Here is a 26,151-nt window from a genome sequence, read left to right on the forward strand (position 1 = left end):
CAACTTCCTGTCGTGATTTATCTTTGCTCTTGCCGGGTAAAGACTCTTTGAAATCCTTTAAGAAATCTTTCTTAGAACTTTTTTAACTACCGCTTCTAAATGGTGATAATCTGATTATTAGAGGGAGGATATTCACAATGAGTGTAACTGTATGTTATATTTAAAAAAACACACAAAAAAAAACATTTATTAATGCTTTCGTTCCCCATTAATAAACCTTGTGACTGAACATAGTTTACGATGACATGTACCATACATGATTCAAAAGATTTATGTTAGCTTAAAAAGGTGGGGGCACTCTGTTATGGAAATTAAACGAAGGGTACACTGAGGTTATGTGGGTTTCTCATCCACCACATCCTCGCTTGTTCGCTCTCCCCTACTCCCTGTTCAGTTGACCATATGCTGCACATCCTTTTTCATGCACTACCAATTTACCCCCACATCCCAGAGAGCGGAGTCATGCCCTGCTCAAATATGCTCTCGTGTACAGGGCTGCAACTCAAAGCCATTTATCATGTTGTCGCTCCCCTAAGGTCTACGACCCCTGCAGAATAAACTAAGAGAGGAGAGGAGAGGAGGGTTTTAAAAGGAAGGAAAGACAGCGTACTTACATGTACCATGTGTGCTTCTGGATCTGTTCTAACTGTGAAAGACATGACAGAAGAAACAGCAGGTCAGTACACAAACAGCGTGATGTGTTTGATTTAATTCATTTTATCATCTTTTTGGTACAAAAATAACAATTCAAATGCAACAGAATCATTGAGGAAAAAGGTAAATACACAGTACAATTCAATCTTTTGCCCGTGTACAGAAATGTTTGGTGCAGAATGGCTTCATTGAACCCTGAGCTTACTGGCTTAATGGAAACACGATAGAACAATACGGCCATATTGGATAGTGGAAGTAAATAACGAGGCCTTCAAATATTAATACTGCCAATGGGAAAAAAAAAAACTTATTGAGGAAAAAGAGAGCGGTGCATCAAGAGTATGACAGAGAGGTGGAACCACTGAGTTATAAACATAGAATACTATCTTCCTCACACAGACTGCTGACCCCACCAAGCCCTCTGGTCTAAAGGGAATCTCCCATTCTCATCCTCTTCCCGTCTCTCTTACTCACACAAACACACTCACTCTCTCAATACTACTCTTGTCATCACACTTTTAATGTGGCCACTTTGTCACCAACACTGTCAACATGGTTTTTTGGCCAACAAAGAAAAAGCAGAAAGAGACAGAAACAGTGAGCAAAAGGGCAACAAAGGAAGATGTCTGTTAGAATGACACCACAGTGTTTCAACTGCCCACAGAGGAAAACAGGATCAATGTCACTGTCGGGACTTTTTAATTTGCTCATGCTGTTGTTGTGGAACCACGGGAGATACAGATAGCAGCTCTAATTATTGTCACTTATTCAGAAGCATAGTTGTTGCGCATGTCTCAATGTTGCCACCATCCCAGAGGATTTACCTCTGTGCTCCATCACTGATGAACGCCTTCTTGTGATATTAGTGCAATCACAGAGCAGGCCAGGCTGTGGTTACTGACTATAGGTACATCTTCTGTGCTTCCACAGAGGTCATGGTATTGATGGAGACACCCTGCCTGTCAGATACAGGGCAGTGGGTGACCTACTCCTACCCCCACTTTTATTAAAGGCCTGGAGGCAAGAGACTGATATCACACGCAGGGTTGAAAGTGATGTGGTTTGAAATTCGGAATCACGTCAATCAGTCTCTGAATGTGACAGTACCAATTCCAGCTGCTTTCACTCAAGCGGAGGGGAATGCTGCTGTAACAGCGGTTTGCCTCGGTATGAGTATGAGTTCAGGTATGTTTATATCTGCGGCTGTATAAATAATTTTTCATGCAACTTGTGTATGCAGGTCTGCTAAGTATGTGTGTCTCAATATGGCTGTTTATTAGGGCAGGGAGGGACATGCTGTAAGGGTGGGCAATGGGAACCTGTTTGCCCACACCTGTTTGGGCAAACAGGTGTGGGCAAACAGCTGTTTGGGCAAACAGGTGTGTGGGCAAACAGCTGTTTGCCCACACCTGTTTACCTGTTGCCCAAAAACAAAGTCACCTGAATATTGCTGTTTTCCATCTGTCGTACCATATAAGCAATTGTATTCCTTATTAACCAAACTGGTGACTTCACTTCAGCTAGTTAAAGATGCAATGTAAAATATCTGCCACATGGTCCAAACAAATAGGGGGCAGCATTTCACCTCTACTACTGGGTCCATACAAAATAAAGTATAGTCATTAGTTATATATATAAAAAAAAAAAAAACTACTAACTAACAGCACAGCAAGAATACACAAAATTCATCCAAACTACTGGAACTCTGAGAGCCAAAATAACAATGCTATATTATCAACTTCACGTGTGGTGTTGGCCTATATAATGTTTACTGTGCCGATACGTTTTCATAGTTTCTTTATTGGATTGAATCCAAAGTGTCAGGAACGAGTAAAGGTCTCGTATTTTAGTTTCACCTTCCCCTCCACCAGAAGACTACGTTGCAGGGACGAGAGGGGGTTGCAGCTCAGGGGAGACAAAGCTTCAGTGAGGGGAGATGTGGTAACACGTATTCAGCCAGAGCAAACCCCAGTGCCAGGGCTCTGATCCAGTGGGGACTGCCTTGACTCCCTGCCGGATCAGGAAACTTCCTGTTGCAGCCAGGTCATTTTCTCGTTTCTAACAAACACTTTGGATTTAATCCAATAAACAAACCTTCAAAACATACACGCACGTCACATCAACGTGATAGCCCTCTGAGGCAGCTCTACTTCTTCATCCTCTCATGTTGGACTGAGAGCGGACAAGAGTGACTCACGATCGCCTCTCGAGAAGCAACAAGTAGTAGGCTATAACAAGAGAGGACGGGCCGGGGCTAGCTGATTAGCATGCACAGTTCAACAGATATCTCAGCAACACAATACATAGAGGTCTTTGACATTTTGACATCTTCACATTTTGTTGATAATGTACAGTAAGTAAACTTTTTTAAATATCTTAAAAAAGCTAATAATTTACCCCCTTCTTTCTTATTCTGTAACTCAACCTCCTAAAAGGAAGCAGCCTAGCTTAGCAGAGTAGCAGCAACAGCTGTCTCTGCAGCCTCCGACGGGTGGAATTCACGTGATAAACTGCAGTGTCATTTCTCAGTGACACACAAAAACACACACACTTCCTTTATTTTCATTCCGGCAACCTCTGCACTTCATCTGTGCCGCCCCTATGAATATATTATATGCCTGTGATGAAGTGCTCTTTAATATAATAAGCTACCAATCTTCTTCATTGGCCAGGGATCACCAGGACGCAGATCTTTCCAGGGTGACGGTGCTCATTTCAATACCGAAGATGAGACTGTGTTGAGGCGGCTGGCCCTGTCGCCTATGGGGCCCCCAGACTACACAGACAGGAAATGTAGAAAGGCTTTTATTGGGCTAAGCTCCTTAAGCCTGGATACGTGCCCTCCCACTCAAGACTCTAAGGGGCCTTGGCTTTGTGTGTGTACTTGTGTGAATCTACTAGCAAAATGTAATTAACCGGAGGTGACAACAGACATACTGAAACAGAGCTAGTCGTTGTGGTCTGATTACCTTATCGATTAGATTCAACAAGCTACAGTCGACATCATTATGAAAAATAATCCCTCGCAAAAGAATGACATGGTCCTAATGATGCCATTCCCCCCCCCCCCCCCCTTGGGTGCATCTGTCTTGTCCCTGACTGGATGGTCACCACTAAACTCCAAGAACGCTCAATCTAACATGGCTATTTGACATTCTGTGAGGTTACAACACATCCCCAGAGCTCTGTTCGGTGCCCCCGTGCACAGGAGGGGGGCCGGGGAGGGAGCATATTTTCTCCCAGAAGCTCAGTCTGTGTGTAAGCCTTTGTCGAGGACAGCGCTGGAGGCTGCTGGACATATCTGGTGGATCTCAGGGTGACCTGTCCTCGTCAGGGAGAGAGAACAGAAAAATACAGCATATAGTGTACATACAGCATACCAAAGAGGTGGGGTCTTTCAAGTCAATGTTTCGACATTGCCGTTCATCTCAAGGGCTGTACCTTAAAGATGTAACCTCTCCCACAAATGAGCGTCTCTTTCTTTGTAGATTTCTGATCTTTGTTTTTTTCTGGTGTTTTTAAAATTCCTGTTATGCAAAGCCATTCTGACACTGTGAAAGATAGCTAAGGCATGGAGAAATCGAGCATCAGCATCCACTCAAGGTTGGTGTCACCACATTTGCTTTCTGGCAAGTGCATGAAAATTGTTTTGTTTGCACTGATTCAAAAAAACACCTGGAGAGCCCGGAGGGGGGGTGCATGTGTGTCAAACTGTGGGGTTTGTATTTTGTGTATGTGTGCAGAAACAATAACTTCAGAGCGCGTCTGTATCTCTGCGCGTCGTCTGAATGTGAAATGCAGGACATGAACAAAGGGCAGCAGCATCTCTACGTGAAGTCTGTACTTTTTGAGATCTCTGGCCACTTTCATTATTTACATTTCCCTTTGTCCACCTCTCTCTCCACCACACCCTGACTCTCTGCCCTTCACATTCCACTGTTTTTGCGTTATCCTCCAGCCACCTCGCCAAGGTGATCAGTTGCTGTGTGGAGATGAACCGGCACTGTGATGAGTACACTAAACAGTGCAGAGGGGGAGTACACAAACAGCAGTCCTCTCCTGAATTCACACACTACACTTGAAAAAGAACTCAAACAGAATCAGAGATGAGGCGAGACAAACGCTTTTGGAACATTGGGGAGCAAAGAGTAAAGCAAGAAAAAGACAATGGCTGGCTTGGCCTAGACTGCTGTACCAAAGCTGTTGTCTAAAATAGCATTGCATGTTGTAGTATGAAGGTTTCCCTCAATTGAAACTAAGAAGACAAGCTCAAAGCATGAAAAACAGCCAAAGACCAAAAGCACACAAAAATATGTGAACATAATCATGTGTTATCATCCGGTCTCTTAATTAAACTGACCGTTAGTCTTTTGGTGGCATCCACTTCAACCATGCCACGGAGGAGGTTCTGACAGTCTGGAGGGATGAAATGTGGCATGTGAAACACTCCCAGCTTCACCTTCTCTAGCAGATTCCTCAGGTTGTCGTCATCAAACGGCAGGGCACCCTGGAGAGATGTAGGAAGAGAGCAGCGAGTGAAAACAGGGGAAATAAATTGGATGTGGTGAAGACAAAGATGTAGGAACAAAAGTAGAGAAGAAACAGTTTGCACTTGTTTTAATGGCAGCATCAGAAAATAAGCCGTCACCCGATCGAGGGCAGAAAACAAAGAATGACTAACAAGGCTCGCTCGAGGAAACAAAACCATATTTTAAGTCTAAATCCTGCACGACTTAAAGAACAGCTGTGCTTTCTCAACTTGTTCGACTCTCCAATTAGAGCATTCCGCCCTCAGCCACGATGACAAATAAATAATAAACAGCGGTAAGCTGAAAACTGGGCTTTTTCTAATAATTACCCAGCGTTCTCATTTACCCCGTTCATTTAGCATTCGCTCATCAGAGTCATTTATCAGAGCGAGCCGACACCTCACAGATGTGGCTGTTTGATGAATGACAACCAGCAGAAGACAAGATGGAGGGGGAGAGTCAGAGGAAAAGGGAGAGAAAGACAAAAAGAAAGGCTGAGAAATGAAGAGAGGTATAGAGAAATAAGGGGGGGCGGACTTGTGTAACAGATGATCTGAGAGCAGCCTAACTGCTGGGGAGTATGCGTGTCTCCCACAATCAGACAAATGGTTATCTCGCAGCTAGACGACAGATCGAAGCAGGAGAAAGACAAAATTCATCTGTAGTCAAACCGCGTCGGGTAGAAACTTTTGTTTGGAGCAAGAGAAGTATGGTCACAATGGAGACAACAGTAAACAACATTAGGTTTACGCAACACAAGAGTACAAGGTAGACTGTCCTTAATACTCTCACACACACACACACACACACACGCACACACACACAGATGAGACAGAAAGAAACTGAGTGAGAGAGAAAGAGGCACAACCAAAGACAAACACACAGGGCCTGTGGCCAAAAGCCGCCCTGTCAGCATTGATATTTATTTTGGGCTGTCTTCTTTCAGTTTTGCTGTGTGAATTATTCATGGAGCAGGAATGTGTAGGAATTACAGTACAGCTGTTGATGAAACAAAGCTTCAGGGCTGCATGGCTGGGGAACCATAGGCATAATGTAGCTGGAGAATAGACCTGATTATGGATACAGCGTTGCATGTGGATAGAGGATAACGAACAAAAAGATGCTTCTATTCTCTGATCTTCTCTTGCGCAAGAATTTCAGCTTGAGGGCGTTTCCGCAACATTTCTCCAGTCAGACCTTCTAAGTGATACGATTTGGAATTTAACTTCCTGAACCCTGAGTTTCTGGTTGAGGCTCCGTTGCAGCTTCAAGCTCGCCCCATTTTCCCCATTCCATTACAGTAAGGTCAACCTCAAGTCAACAGCCGGAGTGCAAAGTTGGGAATGTCCTGTCACCAGGCACACGTGCTCTCTGCCTTTGAACTATTACAGCTGTTAGAAAGGCTGGACCTACGGCTTAGCTATGAAGGCCAGGCAACACTTTATGGTTACATTTTGTCATGTCATTTTTCTTTGGGGAATTTTAAACTGCATGTCAGTCTCACCACCAACAGGGCAAAGAGAATGACCCCACAGCTCCAGACGTCTGCTTTCCTCCCGTCATACTTCTCTCCCTAAGGACAAGAGAGTGTTTGTTAGCGGGTTAGGGTAAAGTGCCAGAGTTGGTTAAAATAAGATGGTGCACTATGAAAAGAAGCTAACAACATGATTTAGTGAAAAATGACTCACCCTGATGACCTCTGGACAGGCGTAGTGTGGAGATCTGTTGGGAAAACAAACAAAGAAAAGTGCAAACGGGGATTAAATTGAGGAGTTAACATAAAGGAAAGAAAAATCGAGGTTACTTTTTTTTGCTGTACTGCAAAGTACGTCAGGGTTATACAATCACAACAAACATCAAACAGTCATACACCACTGTATAAAAAAAGTGAAAAAGATCAATTTAGGCAGACAATAAATGTCTCAAGTGAGCATAGATCAAGATGTGCTTTAGGAGTTTAGACATCCTGAGGGTGTTTGGATGTCCTCCCGCTTGCTCACTCAAGGGCATCCTCTCACAGCAGACAGTGAACAGACCCACTAATCTTTACTGCACCTGGACGGGCTGACAGTAAACCCAATGCCTAGATTGACACATCAATATCGTATGAAGATTTATGGAGCTACCTCGCAATGGCTGCTCCAAAAGCCACTGGTTATGAAACGCTATGGAGTGACTTGTCATTCTATACATACACAGTGGTGCTGTTGTAGCTCTTTGACATTGCCAGATTGACAAATCCAGACCCTTGAAATAAAAGGAAATGGGTAATAATAAGTGCTTTCCATCAATATAAAATCAAAATACCCTTCAGCTCCAGGATGTTTTTTTTGTTTCTCTGATTTTGGGGAAGGCTCTGCTCTTTCTCGACATGCCCACATGTGACGGCAAACAGAGAGCAAATCAAGCACCTGTCTCCCCAAACCCCTCAGCCTGATGATACGTCTTCCGCCTCCTTCTCCCGCTCAGTCTAATCTAACACCAGGATATCTGGCTCTAATGAGAGACTATCTGAAGTCTGTAAACATGGCGCCCATTAGGTCTGTTGTCGTCCTGTGTACTCATGAATACCAGCCCCGACGGCGCGGCTTCCTCTGGCTGTCACAATACTGGCCGATAACAAACACTGCCGCCGTGTCATCGGGAAGCTCAAACACGATGAGCCTATGCAAATACGGCCCTCCTGATTGCAGGTGTCATAGTGCATTATGCAGATGAGCGAGGAATGAAAATACAAAAAAAAACAAAAAAAACAAGCCTGAGATTTGCAGTAGTTGTGCCACTGCACACCAGCCACAGCTGGAACAAGCATGAGCGTAAGCTAATTAGCTGCAGGGGCTTTAGGTGGCAAACACTAGGGTGAAGGTACAGACTGGAAACAAGCATCCGAGCTGAATCCTAATTTGTCGATATTAGAACACTAAATCAGTCAGCCATATCATCTACAGTATATGCTTCGAAATGTACTCATCTCTCTTCTACTCTGACCCATAATTCTATGGCTTACTTTTCACATGTGTCCACATTAGTCGGCTTTTAAAAACTTTTCCATACTGAAAAACTCCATACGTGTCAATCTCTTCACTGTGGGACTCTTTTAAACTACCAAAGTCATGCGGCGAGGATCCATGAGTATTCATGACCCCTCTTTCCTGTTGTGCTCTACCTCCATTTAATGGCCTAATTTAATTAGAGTCGTAAATAAAGTTCATTTAATTGTATCATATCGTATCACATTAAAATTCTGGCCACAATAAAAGCCCATATGTCAGGAAATTTATATCATGATAAAAATCCATTGCTGCTCACACCAGGAGTTCAGATTAGAGACTAGATTGCAGAGGATAAATAGAGAGCTTTAAGAGCCACCTCCCTCTGACCAGAGTGAAAAATGCAGTCTTTTGAAGAACAGCTTATGGTCTTATGGTGAATTTAAGTTCACCATAAGATGTTCCTTACAGTACACACACACAACATGGCCTACTGTTTGTCAGGAGAGTATCATGAGCTCTAGAGGTATGAGCATGGAGCAGTGTGAGCAATCAGCAGTATCGGCCGGCAATATTGCGGAGACACAGACACGCAGCTCATCTTTATGAAAATTCATCTTTTTAAACCAAATTTGTGCGGCTCCTCGCGGCTTACAAGATAATTTCCTCTCATCAATCAAAAGCAACAGAACTAAACAAACAGCAAGCACTGATGAACTCGCAGCTGGGCTTACGCAGAGAGCGAGAGAGCGAGAGAGAGCGAGAGAACGTGTGTTCCTGGATCCATATTTGTAATGTTCTTGTCAATGCCTCTGCTCGTCTATGCATGTGAATATGCCTGCATGTATTCGTGCACGTGCTCGGAGGCTCCCCCTACTCTACCTGGGGCGAGTCAGTCTCATCTTCACTCAGCTCCATTACCCCGTGGCAAATGGAATACATTTGTGTCAGACTACTGCATGGTGAGAGGGGGCCAGATAAATGCGTTTAATTAAAAACTGTCATATCTACACTTAGAGATGGGACAGTGAGAAGAGCATGAATAATCAATAACCACACATGCAGTGTATGGCACATTCTCATGTATTAGGCAAGACACACACACACACACACACACACGTACGCACGCACAGAGCAGCATGCGGTGATGGAGCTGAGAGTGGAACGAAAAATGAACTTCTTTGCTTAGCTGTGTGTGGCCTGCATCTGTGCATCTGTAAGACAGCTCTGTGTTCTCACCAGCAACAAGTATCTTCAGCACTTTGCAAATGTATGCGGGGGACTAAGCAGATGCACTGCACCTGGATCAGGTAGAAGCATTGCTCCGAGTAGAAGCTGAATGCAATAAAATACAGATACAGTTGATCTACACTAGGATACTGCAAAAGGCTGAGTAAGAACTGTCGCATCCTGCCGCCTTTCCAGGAAAAGGAAACACTTCAGTGGGGTCATCGTGGCTGCAGAATGAATCAATCTTGCACATTTTACTTGCAGATAGCATTGCACAGTGCTCTCAGTTGTCCTGATGTCGACCGATGAGTCATGAGAGCTTAGGCACTGCGCTACTGCCGGAAAAAAAAATTATGCAACAGTTTCAACTGCTTGTGTGCGTGTGCATGCACATGCTTAAATGTCCGTGCGTGTGTATTATAGAAAGGGAGTCAGAGACAGACAGAGAGACAACCATACAAGCAGAGGACAAAGGGTCCTAGAGGTCAGGGATGAACTAAGCCTTGCCAGAGCTGTGTGTGTTTGCGGGATTGCGTGTATGCCAGTGTGTGTAATTTCAGTTGCGGTTGATTTGGAGGTATAATCCAGATGGGGACAGATGTCACAGGGCCTCTCTATCTCCCAGCCCTGCATGCAGTGTCATGTGTAACCACAGAGCAAAGATTCTCCTAGAGACAACCAGATCACAAAAAAGACAACATGGTTTACATCTATTGGGTTATTAATAACACCACAGCTTCTCCGGATTGATTTAGATGTCCGTCACAGATTTTTTTAAATCCACAGATGACGCACATCGAGATGTTTTCTTGTGCGGCTTCTAGTGAAGCATAATCTCCAGGGTTCAATATAAATCACAAACTCTGCTACATTCTCTATGTGTCATAAGCCCAGTTAAGCATTGGCTGGGTTTATGTGTTGACATCTCATCTCCAGGTTGAATTCCAGGTAAGTGAGAGTGAAATAAAACTCGTTTTGTGCAGCAGTGAAATTTTCCTGTTAATCCATGCTGTCACTGAGTTTATGAACCAAATAACCACAAGTAAACCATCATCAACTGAGTTGTTTCTTTTATTTACAGATGTGACTGTGCTCTGTTCACTACGCTGCAGGGTTAAATAAAAACACGCAAAAACTCTGAAATGGATGGCAATATTAGAAAGAGTTTGAAAGCGACTTCTCCTGCGAGCGAATTCATTGCAGTCTTGTGGGATTGATGGTCGCGGCGTGGGCGTGACCGCCAGATCATAAAACCCAGCGTCAGATATAAGGAGACGGAGAGCAGTAAAGTGTGGCCGTGGCCGTGGCCGTGGCCTCGGCCCTGCTCACAGCCAGATAGCACTCTCTGTGAGAGACACCAACAGCCTCTCCTCAAGAGATCAACACGGCACGATAGCAGAGGCTTTGAGAACACGGCACCTCGCAGAGGGCTTGATAGCTCCACTCACCATTCTCTATTGCTTCTCCACTCTCCTCGCCATCTCTCTCTGCTGCATACCGGCAGCTCCATGTGCCCTCCAACTATGTCCTATTTTTTACCATCAGGACATTTTTAGAATCATCTAAATTTCAATTTGCAGAGGATGGGAGTCAGACACTGCATCTATATCACTTACCCGCAGCTGGTTTCCAGCAGACTGTCTCCAACCTGAAGAGAGGCCATGCCGAAGTCTGCTATCCTGATGTTGTTCTTTTCATCTAGCAACAGGTTCTCAGGCTTCAGATCCCTGTGGCTGAAAGAGAGGGAGACAGAAAACATGTTGAACATGTTAATGAAACATGAAAGAGTTCATCATAGGTTATATAAACTAGGGAAACAGAGGAGAAGACGTGCTACATAGTCTGTCAGACACCTGTGGATCCACATTGGTGCACACAACTGTGAACAACGCAGCATCTTAACCTGCTACTGAGCGCCCTCCTCCCCTCAGCAACACCTCTCTCTTTGATCGGTCCATGCTGAGGATAAGGGGCTCCCACCTCAGCGCCGGGCTGGTACGAGGCGTGACAGCCCCCTGCTGTGTCCTTTTCTCCTTCTGTTTCCCTCCCTCGTTGCCCCTCTTCCCCGTCCTCTCATCTCCCAGACAGCCACCAGCAAACTGGCTGAGCAAAGGGGAGACGGCCGCAGAGGTGGTGTTCGTTAGCTGCCATTTATTACCGCCAACACAGCGAGGGGGTTAATATCCAGCGGACATAGTCTCCTTCCTTTAAAAGGCTTATTGAGAGGAAGATCTTTCTCATATCACGTACGCCGTTGCTGTGTCGGAGGTTAAAATCGGAATTTTGATGAGTGACTGTTCAAAAGCAGAGACTTGTTAGTGTTTTATCGTGAATTTAACATCTCTTCAGGGGTCGAGGGTTGTATCACATCACACTGTGCATTTCTTGTGATATCTACCAAGGCTGAGGGAAGCACCGTAGACAATGTTCATACACTGATATCTATCCTTTTTATTAATACATCCTTAAATATGTGTATACTTGCTTACCTCCCTCTGCATTTTGTAATCAGGGGGAGAGTTACAGAGCCACGGGGCTGTCAGCATGTCATGAACTAGACTTTCATCTTCTCTTTACACTAATGATAGAAAGGGGAGAGGAACAATAGCTGGATTCGTCTGCCTTTGAAGAGTGCCTCATCACAATGGACGTTTAACCTTAGATGACATCAGCTGCTGTACAACTCCTTTCCTGTCCTGAGGGATAAGCCGTCAGCTGGTTTGTTATCACACTGGCAGTGTCTGTGATCCCTGCTATAATTGAAATAAAACACAGATAGCATCTACAACACTTCTCCCCAGGCTAAAACCTCCATCAATTCACACAACCATCATTTGGAAGTGACGTCAGCAGCCGGCAAGTTAGTCTTTTAGCCAATTCTGTGAAAGCACACGAGGAAGGAACAAACCTTTACCGTCGTCAACATGCCTGATGAAGTAATGCTTTAAAAATATGTTTCCTCCCAGCAGATAAATGTTGTAGACATGGCAGAAGGTCAAATTGTAACTTTGACTTAGACACAAGGGCCAGAAGGAAGTTAAATCATTTGGTGTGACATCAGTGACAAAAGCAACAGCAATGACAGCCCTGATTGTGGCTAGTGTATAGGACAGTGTTTGCTATCAGATAACCTGCTGATCCTAACGGAATCAGAGAAGCACAGTCCCATAGTCATGAATATAAGTATTCTTAAACTGTCAGCATCAGATGCAAAAATGCACGCTAAATCATTCCCCAAAAAGAGCCATAAACATGGCATTAACATTGTGTAATCACGGGCCTATCACATGTTAAACACAAAGAGCCAAACCACAAGAGACTGATCCGCAAAAGAAAGAAGGCAACAGCGTATTTATCCGCCGACAGCATCAAGGGGACAAATTGCATCTGGATGCTTTATTGGTTGTCGGGACCCTGGTTTTCATCATAGGACATTAAACTGCCTCTCTGACACATTAGGCCGCACTTTGCAACTGTAATCTTGCTCACACAGCAGGCCTTGCAGCCGGGATATCTCTGTGTTGCACTCATATGTCATACAGGAGGAGACGCCGTTAAATGAACTCGACAGCTGCAATGAGCTTGAATGTAACTCGAGTTCTTCTTTCCAGAAATGTGGAAGCTGTGCACCACAAGCAAGTCTCGGAGGAATGCCTTTTTTGTTTACTCTAAATGTCGTGAATGTATTATTAGATTTGCACAGGTGATTTGTGCAGGAAATTAAACAATATAAATGTTAGAGCTACGCTCGGCCAATATAGTACATATAGAGATATAGTAGAGAAATAGAAAAACACCTAAGGAAGGGCACTATTTACGGCCGACTATTATCATTCATCAAGTTAGCATTACATAGTTGTACCTGGATCTATGGTGCATGCCTCACTGTTCATCGTGCACGACGCTCTTACGATGCCGTTCAGTGTAATTTACAGGGCACACGTGCGCGTCTACATGCTGCCTGAACAAGGTTTGCACCCCAGTGGGGCTGTTAAGACATGATTCTTGCAATTTAACACCAAGCTCTTAATTGCCCGTGATCATTTGCACGTACCATGCTGATATGTTCTGTTTTACAGAAGCTTGTAATGGGTCTGTCCTCTTGGGGCTCACATCCTTATAATATCCCAGACATATTTATGGTGATGAGCAGTTTTGTAACTAAATCCTCAAGCCCAAGAAAAATATACTTTCCCCATACTGAAACATTTGACATTCACCATGTTTAATATTGCCTCTCGTTAAGCCACAACAAGATACGTAGCACTAATTAGCTAAACGGGAACACTTGAAACTAACACTAATGGCTCAAATGCATCTTTTTGACGTATTATCATGCCTGGGAAATAGCACACCTGTTTCTGCCTTTTCATGAAGTACTAGAGCTGTCCTGGTACCATTATTGTCAGTTGAAGTGGGGTTTTAACAATCGTGAGCTGAAATACATCCATTTAGCCTCCAGCACACCTCTGTGTCCTCCTCTCTCTATCTTCCCTTTTCTCTCTCAAACTTTCTAAGGCTTCTGTTGACCCAATTAGAGAGAGACCGAGTCATTCACTAAAAACACTTTAAGCCATTATTCCATTGCATTAGCGAAAGAGGACAACATTCGGACTGCAGCCTTAATCGTTCATTAGCCAATGGGGTTAATTGTGTATAAAAATCAATAAGGGATGAGAAAGATAAAGCTTACAGCAGGAGATTGGTGAATGTGTTTTTCTGCAATATTATTCTGTAGTTTATTTATTTGTATTTCTCAAAGCAGCCAAGTTAATACCACATTTAGAACAGGATTTATTAAAGGTACAGATAAAAAGCAAGGCCAGGTGGGTTTAAATTGGTGCAACTGGTCACAGACAGTTACACATAAATTAAAGGTCTCTATTATCTTTGAGAAAGCAACATTTTTAACTTATTTTACTTTGATAATAACAAGCACATGTCCTTCACTGCACTGCCCCGCACAGTATTTGCACGTTAGCTACCATTCAGCGAAACATTGTTAAAAAGCAACAAATGTAACATATACAGTGTAGTTGATGCTAATTTCCAGCCCCCTGACCACTATAACATACAACAAAGTATCACACAAAGCAACATTAAAAAGCCATTACTGGTCACTAAAAAAAGTGTCAACTGCCTTCGTACATTGCCCATGCTCCGAATATTCTGATTGTGTTATGTCAACTGATAACAACACACTAAATCAACAGAGATTTACTTTAAATGTGAATTATAATTAGTCAATGAAAGAACAATTTCAGATGCAGACAGTTTGTTCCTTAAGTGCCAAAGTTGAAGCTGTTTCCTCCCATCATATCACCTTTGGTCACATCCTCATCAAGGCCTTCGAAGTTCACATGGATAGCTAGTACAGTACCTAATGCCTCTTCTCTTTATACTAGTGCCCTACACATTGCAGTAGTCTCCTCTAATATCATTTGCATTTAAACTGGATTAGAATTGAAAGGAAGGCACACAGGATTTGCCACTCCAGTAACTGGTTACAAGAGCATTCCATCTTGTGCCATCTGGGACACTTCTATCTATTCCTCTGGGGTTTTAAGCAACACTGGGGAAGCAATGCATTGTTGCCTTTAATGCAGTGATCAAAAAGTGGGGATTACAATGATGTCTAGTTTTGTGATAAATAAACTATTTGCTTTGTTGTGCCAAATCTGTGTGTGCAACCCAGCGTTTGCTCTTTATCCAGAGGAGTTTGACTGAGGAAGATAGGATGAGCAGTGGACCTTCAAGGCATAAACAGACAAGCTGTCAGAAAAGCATTGGAGTGAAGGAGTGGCATAGATATTAAAAACCCCCTAGCAACATCAGGCATCCAATATAGACAGCCATGGCATGGCATGGTGGTGCAGAAGCCCTCTTAAAATAGTCCATTGTGCCCGTCAAAAATTAGATAAGTGAATACTATTTATCATTACCTGCAGTAAAACTGGTTCTTTTCGACACCTTATTCTCCACATAATTGACATTCTTGCTACACTACCCCTTACAATCACTAGCCCATTCCCCTGAAATCAAACATCATAAACCAAACCTACTACTTTTGGTCTCCCTCATCTGGCTCCATTTTACCCATGCCCTTTCCATTTCTCTATTCCATCTCCTCTCATCATCAACTTCCCTCCTCTCACCCGGTTACACCTCAACGCCTTCTCAAGGCTTTAACTGTCTCTGCGGGAGAGGGAAAATATCAGAACATTGTAAAAGACAATTCTGTGTTGTTAGCGGCCATCAGCCATAATGATGATAGGCTATAACAGTGGTTCCCAAACTTTTTCTGTCAAGACCCCCTTTGATGATATAGGAACATTGGACGACCCCCCCCCCCCCCCCCCCCCCGCAACCCGACCCCAAATTTTTCTTGGTTTTTAATGAATTGCATTATAATGCATGAACTGTATAAAATATTTTTATTTCTTTCTAAAATAAGTACATATCACTTCACAGTTTATTCTTCAGTTTGTTTAACTGGGAAAAAAAATAGCAATAATAAAATATATATAAAATAAAAAATATATAAAATAATTTGTAAATACAATTAACTTAATTTCAAACAAAGTGCAAACAACATATACTGTATTTCCTCACATTGAACAGCAGGTTTTCTCAAACAATAAAATAACACAATTATGAACAAGGTGTGCAGGTCTACATGGACCATATTATTTTGTGATCATATTCCTATGTATATTCCTATTCATATATATCAATCAGTGACTGGTGTGGGCTTGCTTTGCTTTACAGATTTAACGGGGACAGATGCAGCTTTTTCAAAGTGACTCTGCTGGGCATGACAGTTTTCCAATTGTTTTTGGAAAAACTCAAGGTGCTTGTTAATATGTTCGGGGTGGTGGGTTTTCAGGTGTCTTTTTAATTTAGTGGGCTTCATGCTCTCTGCCGCCAGTATTTTAAGACACAAAACACACTGGGGTCTCTCATCCTGACCGACAATAGTGCTTGTGAAGCCCAGAGACAGATATGCCTCGCTATATTTCCTTGCCTTTACCTTAGTTTGAGGCGTTGTCGAGGTGGTCGCGTCGCCTGTTGCGGCTGTAACAGAAGTTCCATCGGATTTGCGCTTTAGACCAGTCACAAATCTGTCCATCTTTGTACATACTTCCTTCTCTTATCTTTATCTTTCTCTGTCGCTCCGTATCTTTCTCGCTCTGTGTCGCTGTGTGTCTCTCTCTCGTTCGCGCTCCCTCACTCTCTCTCTCCCTCGCTCGTTCGCGCTCTCTCGCTCGGGCGCGCGGTCGCTCTCTCGCTCGCGCGCGCTCGCTCTCGCTCTCGCTGGTTTTGCCACAGTCGGTCTGTGACATGAGCCGCTCTGGTGGCGTGGTTGGAACACAGTGCATGTCACGTCGGTTATTTTATATTGTTTTACCGGTGTATGTGTGCGTCTGTGTGTGGGTTGGTGATGAAGCCGCGACCCCCCTGTAGTACCACCGCGCCCCCCCTAGGGGTCGCGACCCCCACTTTGGGAACCACTGGGCTATAAGGACAGGCTTTCTGCACAAAGGCAGACTGACAGTCAGACTGTCATCTCAGGAAACTCTCCTAAAACTGTCAACAAACACAGCCACAAACAGCCAGAAGGGCATGGGCTGCTATTGATAGAGGAATGGACGCACAGAGGATGACACACAGGCTAACATGAACTTCATGCTGTAGAAAGAGGAAAAGATGAGAAACAAAGAAGCTGCGTTGTGTGTCTGTTTCCATCCGCCTTTATGCCAATACTAGGAGTTGGGCGCATCGAGGTAAACAGCTGGTGGCAAGTTTCCATTACACCGTTGCACAACAAGATGCCATGATTAAAAGAGCGTCAGTCAAACCTCAAACGATGGAGAACAATGTAGAAAACGTGATGGAAATATTGCATCTACGTTTGTTTCATGTATTATTGTGAGGAAGGTTATAGCTTCCTCCTCGATCCACACACACCTGTCGCTGTTTTCTTGTCTCATCCGTGGAGTGGAAGTTTGAGTGATAAATAAGTCAAGTGCTTCACGAACGGCATCATTTATTGGCTAAGTCTGCACTTTGAGCATGTTTTAATTGATTTACCAACTCAACTTTTCCAACACATCCAAGTGTAAAAAACGTTCAGGCAGCATTTAAACTTTCAGTCTGAGGTTTCCACTGTTTCATTAGTTTACCAACTGACAATAAAGATAAAAACAGATGTAAGACAACACGCCGAGTGAGAGAGAGTGAGAGGGTGGCACACAGTTCGAGGCAGGTCTGGATTGCGCTTCACTGTCTCTACTGATGCACCAAAATGCTTTTTGTTGCATTACCAAAATTGAATTTACATGCTATTTGTGGATTAATATGAAGAAAAATACCTTGATTTGTCAGTACAATGTATTCACTAGTATTGTCAAAAATACCAGATTGCAACCAACTGAAACTTCTCCCGTGTGCCAAGCATGTAGGAGAGCTTCATAGAGTCAGTGTTTGGTTTGTCTGTTATGGGCTACAGCAGAAACACGGCTCCTTATGTCTACATATAAACAGCCCATTCTAACTAAAACACAACAGTTCTTATTGTCAGGTGATTATACACTAAAGAAATCATAGGTATTAATATTATATTCCACTTCTGCCAATATATCCAATATACAATTACATATGCCATGGTGGAAAAAAAGCTTTGTGGAGCTCCGAGCAAGTGAGGCTGTGGACAGATGCTCTCCAGGCCCTTGGAAGAGAAAAATAAAGCAGCTAATGGCAGAGGGAGAGTGTGGGAGACACAGAGTGAGAGAGTAAATGGGGATGATGTGCATGATTATGCCCCAGTGTGGGTTTAATGTGACTTCTGAACCAGGTGTTTGTTTGTGCACATGAAGGTGGCGGAAACAATCAGTCTGAGGGATAAAAGGGACGTGTGACTGTGAGAGCATGTATGATGAAGCTTTGGGCTTTAGGGACAGGGCTCTCTTTCCAAGGTGCACTAGCAATCTCTGCCTTACTTGTGGCGGGATGCTCGGAGTCACTTTATGTGACAGATAGTCTTTATCCGTTACCCACACAAGCATCGGGTTGTTAACTGGGTCACAAGGGGAAAGACTAAAGTCATTGCTAAACAAACAGAACAGGGGCGAGGAATAAAACTGAGTGAGTTGTGGTCAGGGTGAAATCGTGCTTCTTATTGTGTGGATGGTTGGTAAGTATGTTTGCTCATGCCAATAAGAAAATCTCTGCTTGTACACCATATGACAAAATGGTGTAGTGGGAGTGGCTGGACTAAATGACCAGCGGGGACAGGGGTGTGTTTGGTGTCAACCCGAGCTCGCTTGACCGCCTATTCTGAGTATAGTCTCCCTGCGGCTTCAGGAACACTGAAAAGAATCAATACAATTTACCTTTATTGCTCGCATGAGAATAGAGACATTGTGCATTAGGTGTATCACTGGAAATCAGAGCATACAGTGCTTTCTGTGGTAAGTTCAAGTGAAGTAAAAAAGGTAGTAAAATGCGTAGATGACGACAAATGGCAATTCACTTCTAATCTGATAATATGGTTCAAACAATGGCTAAAAAGCCCACAATTGTCTTGTGAAGTGCACAAGGAAAACAAACTTTACTCTTCTCAGTCATTCTGTGTCTCTGTTGGGTGTTCGGGCAGACTGCCACATCGACTTCTCTGGAAAGTGTCTACTGTGTAGCAGATGTGGATTATGTTGAATGTCAAAACTGACAAGATGCAGCCGAAGCTGCTGTGGGGATTCCCTTCTCAGGTAAACATGCAAGTAAAGTATCTGCAATATTATCGTCTGTCTTCGGGGCGTACACTTTGTTATGCTGGCCTTTGAAACCTTTAGTATGAGCAACAACTGAATCCAAAGCAGCTCGAGGAGAGCTGTTCTGTAGCTGAACCTGACCTTTGACATTCCTGCAGAGGGATTGAAAGAGAAACGTTCACACGGATCAATAAAATATCATCATGTGGGTTGTGCTCTGTCAATCAGGCTCTCTCTGCGTCTGAGTCATACATTGCACATCTCACATTGGAATTGACTTTACTAATAATATCCAAACACAAGACATTTCTTAGTGAGGAGGAAAAAAGCTAAAAGTTTAGACACTGGATCTATATTAACATACAGTGAAGATTTTCTCTCACTGCCTCAGTATTCATTATAACTATCTCCTACTGACGATGCCTTTCCCATGTCTGTTTTTACCCTTAGCTATCTTTGCCTCATCTCCCTCGTCAGCTCTCTCCCCCCGTGTGCCTCACTTTTTCCCTTTCTCTTCGTCCACGTAAAAAGAAAAGAAAATCAGAGCGCGATCTGAATCAGGCAGCGGAAACACTGAGTCATAAACAGCCCTCTACGCTCTTTCATTCATATCTACGCTTACATCCATCTGGCTCAAGAGAGATATTTGGGGATAGGATGTGGGCGGAGGGCGGAAGCATGAAGCAATGAGAAGTGAAAAATGGGAGGTGTGCAGAAAAGGAGGGGTAAGGAGCATGCATTTACCCCCCTATGCACAGTGAATCACAGAGAGAAAAAGAGCACTCCTAATGGCCTGTGTAGGTCCCCTGTGCAGACGAGAAGAAATGGAAAAAGTGATTACAGAAATGCTTTTTATTGAGGGGATGCTGGGTCCTTCCCATGGAAGGGAGGTGAGATGGGCTGCGTCTGTCTGTCCGTTGGCTCGTAATTGAGGTTGGGAGGAGGGCGAGTGGGTGCAGACGCACTCCAAAATAATCCTCCTCATGATAAATTGACATTGGTTTTTTTTCAACGCGTGATGGTGAAGGGATTTGAGGAGCTAGGACAGGCAGACAGCAGCAAAGCAAATCAGGAAGGGAGAGTACATCTTCAAGTGAATGTTACTACAGAAGAGCTGCGATAATCTATATATGTGCATGCACTTAATTTCAGTCCCAGATGCGTTCTCATAATTGGCCTAATCTGTTCTTCGCGCAGTCAGTTATTTACACAGACTGATAAAAGACTTCTAACTTTCATTCCCTTAGGTTGGACCGTTTTGTTCTATTTTTTTAATTCTCTCTGAGAATTCAAGATGGAATCTATCAACTACCTGTTTGATGGTTCACAGAATAAAATGATCTCAAGTGCATCGTCCCAACACAATCAGTGAAGTATAAAAAGTAATTCTGACACAAGGATGTAGTAGCCACCACAATGGATGCATTATTAAATAGCAGCAGCCATAATGTAATTGCCCCTTCTATAAACTATACTGCGCAGCAATACAAAGCATATCAAATGACAAAAATTCAACCGTACCTAATCATTCCATGACAAATCAGTTTAATTCTTTCCTAATAATTGCCGTGCAACATTATGCAAATCTGCCTCCCAGGCAGTCGGTACTCTACACCAGGTTCTAGGGAATATTTAAACCTTTTTTTTTTTACCAGCTTCCAATCATCATCAGTAGGAAGCCATTCAGGAAACTTTCAATTATACTAAACTATGCTGAGACGAGTAGACAAGCCTCTCTCTCTCTCTCCAGCGCTTTCGGCCACAATAGCTTTGGCACAAAGTTGACCGGCTAGCTACCGATCGTAGTGCCACGCCATAAAACCCTCTCTGACCATGGCCATTTTAAGGTGATATCGTAATGTTTGTAGTCTGAGGCCTCTGTTGTATATGAGCAACAAGAAACAACCTCGTAATGTTCTGCATAACGACCACATTTATTTTGTTTGTGATCTAAAAATTCTTCTAAATAATAAAATTAAAGAAGCATCTGGTCTCTTATCGCTGCCAGAAAATCCTGTGGAAAACTGAAGAAAAAAACAACGAGACCAATTGATACAATTTTAACCCCGTCTGAATTAGCCACTGTTTTGGTTTACATAACGGATTGGAATTAAACCTTTTTTCCAGTGACCAAGTACCCAAAATGACCAACCATTGGGTAGCAGCATCATGGTCAGCCATCCTAAATGCCTCTGTACATGGTTTCATCTTTTCTTGTGACTTATTAGTTGAATGCAGTTTTATTTTTGTTCCTATCTCGTCTTCCCTCGAGATTAACTTGTGACGAAGGTAAAACTGCATACACTTGAACTCATTCTGCTCGGTGGCACTTGTTTTGTGAAAAAATGCAGAGCAAGAACATGCACTCTCTGGAGAGGAAGATAAATTTACTCTCACTCTCTGCTTTAGGATCACAAATGGATACAACACACACACACACACACACACACACACACACACACACACACACACACACACACACACACACACACACACACACACACACACACACACACACACACACACACACACACACACACACACACACACACACACACACACACAAATGAGTGCTCTAAATCAGTCCCCGCTGACATGTTTGACTTCTGAAGTATATATGATTGCCTCTAGTTGATGAGCTGGTAAACAGTTAAATTACCCCCTAAAGCCAAACACAATGCATCACATTAGTAACTACCTGGAGGCAAATTTCAACAAATACAATGACTCAATACTGAGCAAAGCCCAGTAAAGAAAATGCACCGTGTGCTAACAAAAGAGTCATTTCTGCTCTGCTCTACAAATGAAACCTGAGCGATTCATGTGGAAACTGTATTTCAATCTGCCCCAAACCAAAGCATATACCGTACGTCTGTCTGGATTTAACTGGATGTTAAAACAGAAACTTTAAGAAAGACAAAAGAATAAATACTTTCATAACGAGCCATATCAAGTTTTCTCAGTTCTATAATCTCCACATTGAATCATTGGCTTGAAAACTTAACAGCGCCTCAAAGCTATGAATAAACTGATTGAAATTTAGATTGTAGATTCACTTCAGGAAGAATCTGTGTCTTTCTATAATTCATTATTTGGGAACTCATTATTTGTTTAATGTTGTATGACAACCAAATTGACTTTGTTACACCTCCTGGGTATGCTTATGTTTATTGGTTGTTTTGTCTTTTTAAATGTATATGATGGTTATATGCAGAAAGTGAATGTGATTCTTAAGGTAGACCTGCTGATATTTATTTAAAACAGCATGGTGAACTTGTCTTAGTGTACGACTGTGTACCAGAACTTCTGTGTACTGTAGTCCACTTTACTGTGATTCGTGTAAACGAATGTATCTGATTTCTATACGTCATATACATTAACTTAGTCCAACAATTACCAAAATACATGTTACTAGCAGCTAGTCAATACGTATGTTTGCATTTCACTTACCATATGGAATGACTGTGGCAAAAATCCAGGGCAGACATGATTTGTCTGAAGAACTTCCTGGCCTCTTTAGGTGTTAACCTGCCTTTCTTCACCAAGTAGTCAAACAGCTCACCACCAGACACATGTTCTAGCACAAGGTACCTGAGAAATAGAGGGAGAAAAAGGAAAAATTTGTCCAAGAAATACAGATAACAGAAGGAGAAGAGCAGCAGACAAATTGCACACGCATAAAATAAAGATCTCACTTGCAGGGACAGGAACAACTGTTCTCCCCAGAGCCCTTTGAAAAGGACCCCGAAGAAAGAGAGAAGCTCCTGACCTCAGAGGTCTGGAAGAACTGGAGCAATATGGGAAAAATAGTTCCCCGACAGCTGGTTTACACAGACGAAACTCCCAAGACCAATGATCTGATCTCCCCAAAGTCATATCCTGTTGACAGTTTATTTTTCATTGTGTCATCTGTAAGCTTTTCCCACAGTCAGAGAGTCAAGCATGCCAACAGTGCTTCACTTATATGTGAAGGGTTCTGATTTAATATAAACTCTGCCTTCCGATGGGAGGCATCAGAGGAATGATAAAGTTGCATTACGCTACAGGAAAATGAAAAAGTTGCGTGGAAAGCTCTTTGACATAAGGGATTTAGGAGCTTAGAAATTCGGCTAAGGCACAGGCGCTGTATGTAAGCTTCTCTGACAGTCTTTGTCTCAGCACTCGGTTAATCAAGCAAAAGAGATAAAGGAGAGGGAGAAAGAGATATGGGGGGGGGGGGGGGGGTATACATATACTGTATATTGCTATACATATACAGTGCTCATGTCGTAAGTTCTTTCTTCTTTTACCTTCCTCAAACACACACACACACACACACACACACACACACACACACACACACACACGTCCGTGTCATAGTATTTTCTACAGTCATTCTTCAGGTGGCCTTTGAGCTTGTGTGGCTGGCCTTGTGGAGAGAAAGTCTGCTCTGGGACTTCAAGGGGACAGGGAGAAGATTAATCTCTGCTGGCCCAGACCTTAGAGCTCCATCTGTGGGCTGAAAGCCAGCGCTGCCCTGCCCCTGCTCCAGGCTGGCCCGCTCGTATATCCTGAACTGAACCTCCCTTCATCTTCACTAGGACAAATTGAAACTCAGACAGGCGGTGAAATACTCTCTCTCTCTCCGCTTAGGATATATGTCTTCAAGCTATTTTATTGATTACACCAAAGTATTGCATATTGTATTCATCCACAGAGCATGTGCTCACTAAACAACCCTTAAAAACAAAAAAGCTGGCTCTGGCAAAACATAAATAGCAAGTGAACACACAATACCTTCATAAAAAACATGGACCTTGCATTGAGAATTAACAGTTTCCAACATAATATGACTAGGATTTAAATGCTTTATTTGTTTATTCATTATAATGGTAGCACTTTTGTGTGGCTCTGAAAGGGAGCTTTGTAAAAGCTGTCAAAATAAAGCTAGTTAAATCACCAGAGTTATCTCAACATAGACACATTAGTTAAAAAGCTGGAGTGTAGAGTTTGAACAAAGTTGACTTTTACAAGACTGGGATGGTCCAATAAAGAAATTCTAACAACTTGAATTATGGGAATTGTAGGAACCAGTGCGTGTAGAGCTTGACCCAAACTCAGGTCAGCCTAATGCTGCACAGATTTTGACGAACCTTTTTTTAATCCGTTTCTCGGAAGTACCCACAATTTATGGAAGTACTAAATACTAAATCATTGGTGACCCAATAAAACTTAAAAGCTATATACTTTGCTCTTACATTGTCATACAATTATCAATGATTCACTGTTTCTGCCATAATAACAAGCAATGTCGGGTTGTAGTGAATTTTGGACAGTAGGCAATTTTGGCTTCACTGTTTCCCAATGGTGGCTCAGCAAATACTAATAGGTCTTTTAAAAAACCTGTCTTGCATGTGTTGAAATTCATAATTGTATTACCTTTTCAACACTGCTGCAAAAATCTGAAATAAATCAGCTCATAGCAGCACAATTAGAAATCAAGTGTACTTGTATGAGTTATGGTCTCTATTCAGCATTTTTTTTCATGACCATCTTTCATTCTCAAAAGCATAATTGATACCAACATCATGATGTGATCATTCAATCATTTCGAGCAATGAAATATCCATAAATAAAATATCGGTGGGCTATGTATCAAACTTCTCCCACTTCTCCCTCACCTCTTGTACACACACACACACACACACACACACCACACCATTTTAAACAGCTTGCAGTGGGATCTGTGCCAGCAGCATAATACATCTCAACAGCTGTGGGACTGCTAGCTCAAAAACACACAGTTTGTCCATCAATTATTGGCTTTCATGTGTAGATATCTGAGTAGCAATCTCAATGGTTTTCATTTCAAACTTACATCGCTGATGTAAGTTGTACTAAGATGTACTCAGTGAAGCATGGAATGTACTTAAGTCACTGCTGATTCAAATGTAAAGCAATTTGTCTCCTGTGACGCTAGTGACCCAATGTCAAAAGTGATGAAGCAATGGGCACAAAATGTGATTCTAATCATCCAATTATACGATGAATCACAACATTCTGCTATTCCTTTCATCTTAAAGCATGACATGTGCAGTACTGCATGTCCAATCGCATTTGGTCTGCGAGCTCAAGATGAGAACTAATTGAATTCAGTTGACCAACAGTCCTGTGTAGATCAAGGGAGCTACTATAAGCTACTGATGGGCTTGTCACTCACCACTGTTAAAGTTCACTAATAGATTTGTATGTGTGCCGGCGCCGGCATGTGAGTGCGCGGCTGCTGCAGCAGCCCAATGCGGCTGCCACTCTCCATGGCTAATGTTTCTTAATGCAATGGTGTTGCCTCTGATAAGCGTGTCATGGTGTTTACATTAGGGAGACTTCCTCTCCCTAGAAAGCGGTCCCCTAGCGCACATGACCAAATTAAACGCTCCGTGCCAATACTAATGGAGTATCCGTCCCTCCAAGGCTGTGATGTTTGCCCTCAAATCATAATACACCAATCACAACTGCTCTGAAAGCCGACAGAAATAATGTGTGGCATTTTAAAGACTGTTTTCATACAAAAAAATAATTTAGTGTGTGAAGTAGGTTTATGATTTAATATCATTTGGCATGACTCAAAACTGGTACACAATCCACGGGTGATACTTACAAGTATTTTTTATTTTCGTAGACATCATGTAGCTTTAAAACATGCGGGTGTTCTATGAGCTTCAGAATAGCTATTTCCCGCTCCACCTGTAGGAGAGAGGGATAAGTAGGGATGGGGGGAGGAAGGGAGAAAAAAGAGATTTGATTAGTGTAACATCAACACATTTATGTTGCCAAAAACACTCTAGGACCAATTGTCCTAATTTGCCCTCTTACACTGCAACTTTCCTCTCACTGCTGCCAAAACTGAAGTACACGGGAGACAAAGCGACTGACCCTGAAAGAGCCTGTGATGAGTTCTTGCCAATTGTTTTCTGAGGTCACCTGTGAAGGTCACTGTTA

General features: G+C 42.8%; 1 protein-coding gene across 1 annotated transcript in view; it reads right to left on the bottom strand.

Annotated features, from left to right (window-relative positions):
* LOC142947965 (serine/threonine-protein kinase BRSK2) overlaps positions 1-26,151 on the bottom strand; it is a 149,463-nt gene that overhangs the window by 19,624 nt on the left and 103,688 nt on the right. The window contains exons 3-9 of the mRNA XM_076089834.1: positions 25,811-25,896; positions 22,624-22,764; positions 11,020-11,136; positions 6,872-6,905; positions 6,688-6,756; positions 5,015-5,161; positions 615-646 (exon numbers count right to left, since the gene is read on the bottom strand). Of these exons, the coding sequence (XP_075945949.1) occupies positions 615-646; positions 5,015-5,161; positions 6,688-6,756; positions 6,872-6,905; positions 11,020-11,136; positions 22,624-22,764; positions 25,811-25,896 (626 nt within the window). The remainder of the gene's footprint in view (positions 1-614; positions 647-5,014; positions 5,162-6,687; positions 6,757-6,871; positions 6,906-11,019; positions 11,137-22,623; positions 22,765-25,810; positions 25,897-26,151) is intronic.

This window comes from Anarhichas minor, unplaced genomic scaffold (assembly GCF_050575085.1).
Source record: "Anarhichas minor isolate MPS153535 unplaced genomic scaffold, ASM5057508v1 ptg000011l, whole genome shotgun sequence".
Lineage (NCBI taxonomy): Eukaryota > Metazoa > Chordata > Actinopteri > Perciformes > Anarhichadidae > Anarhichas > Anarhichas minor.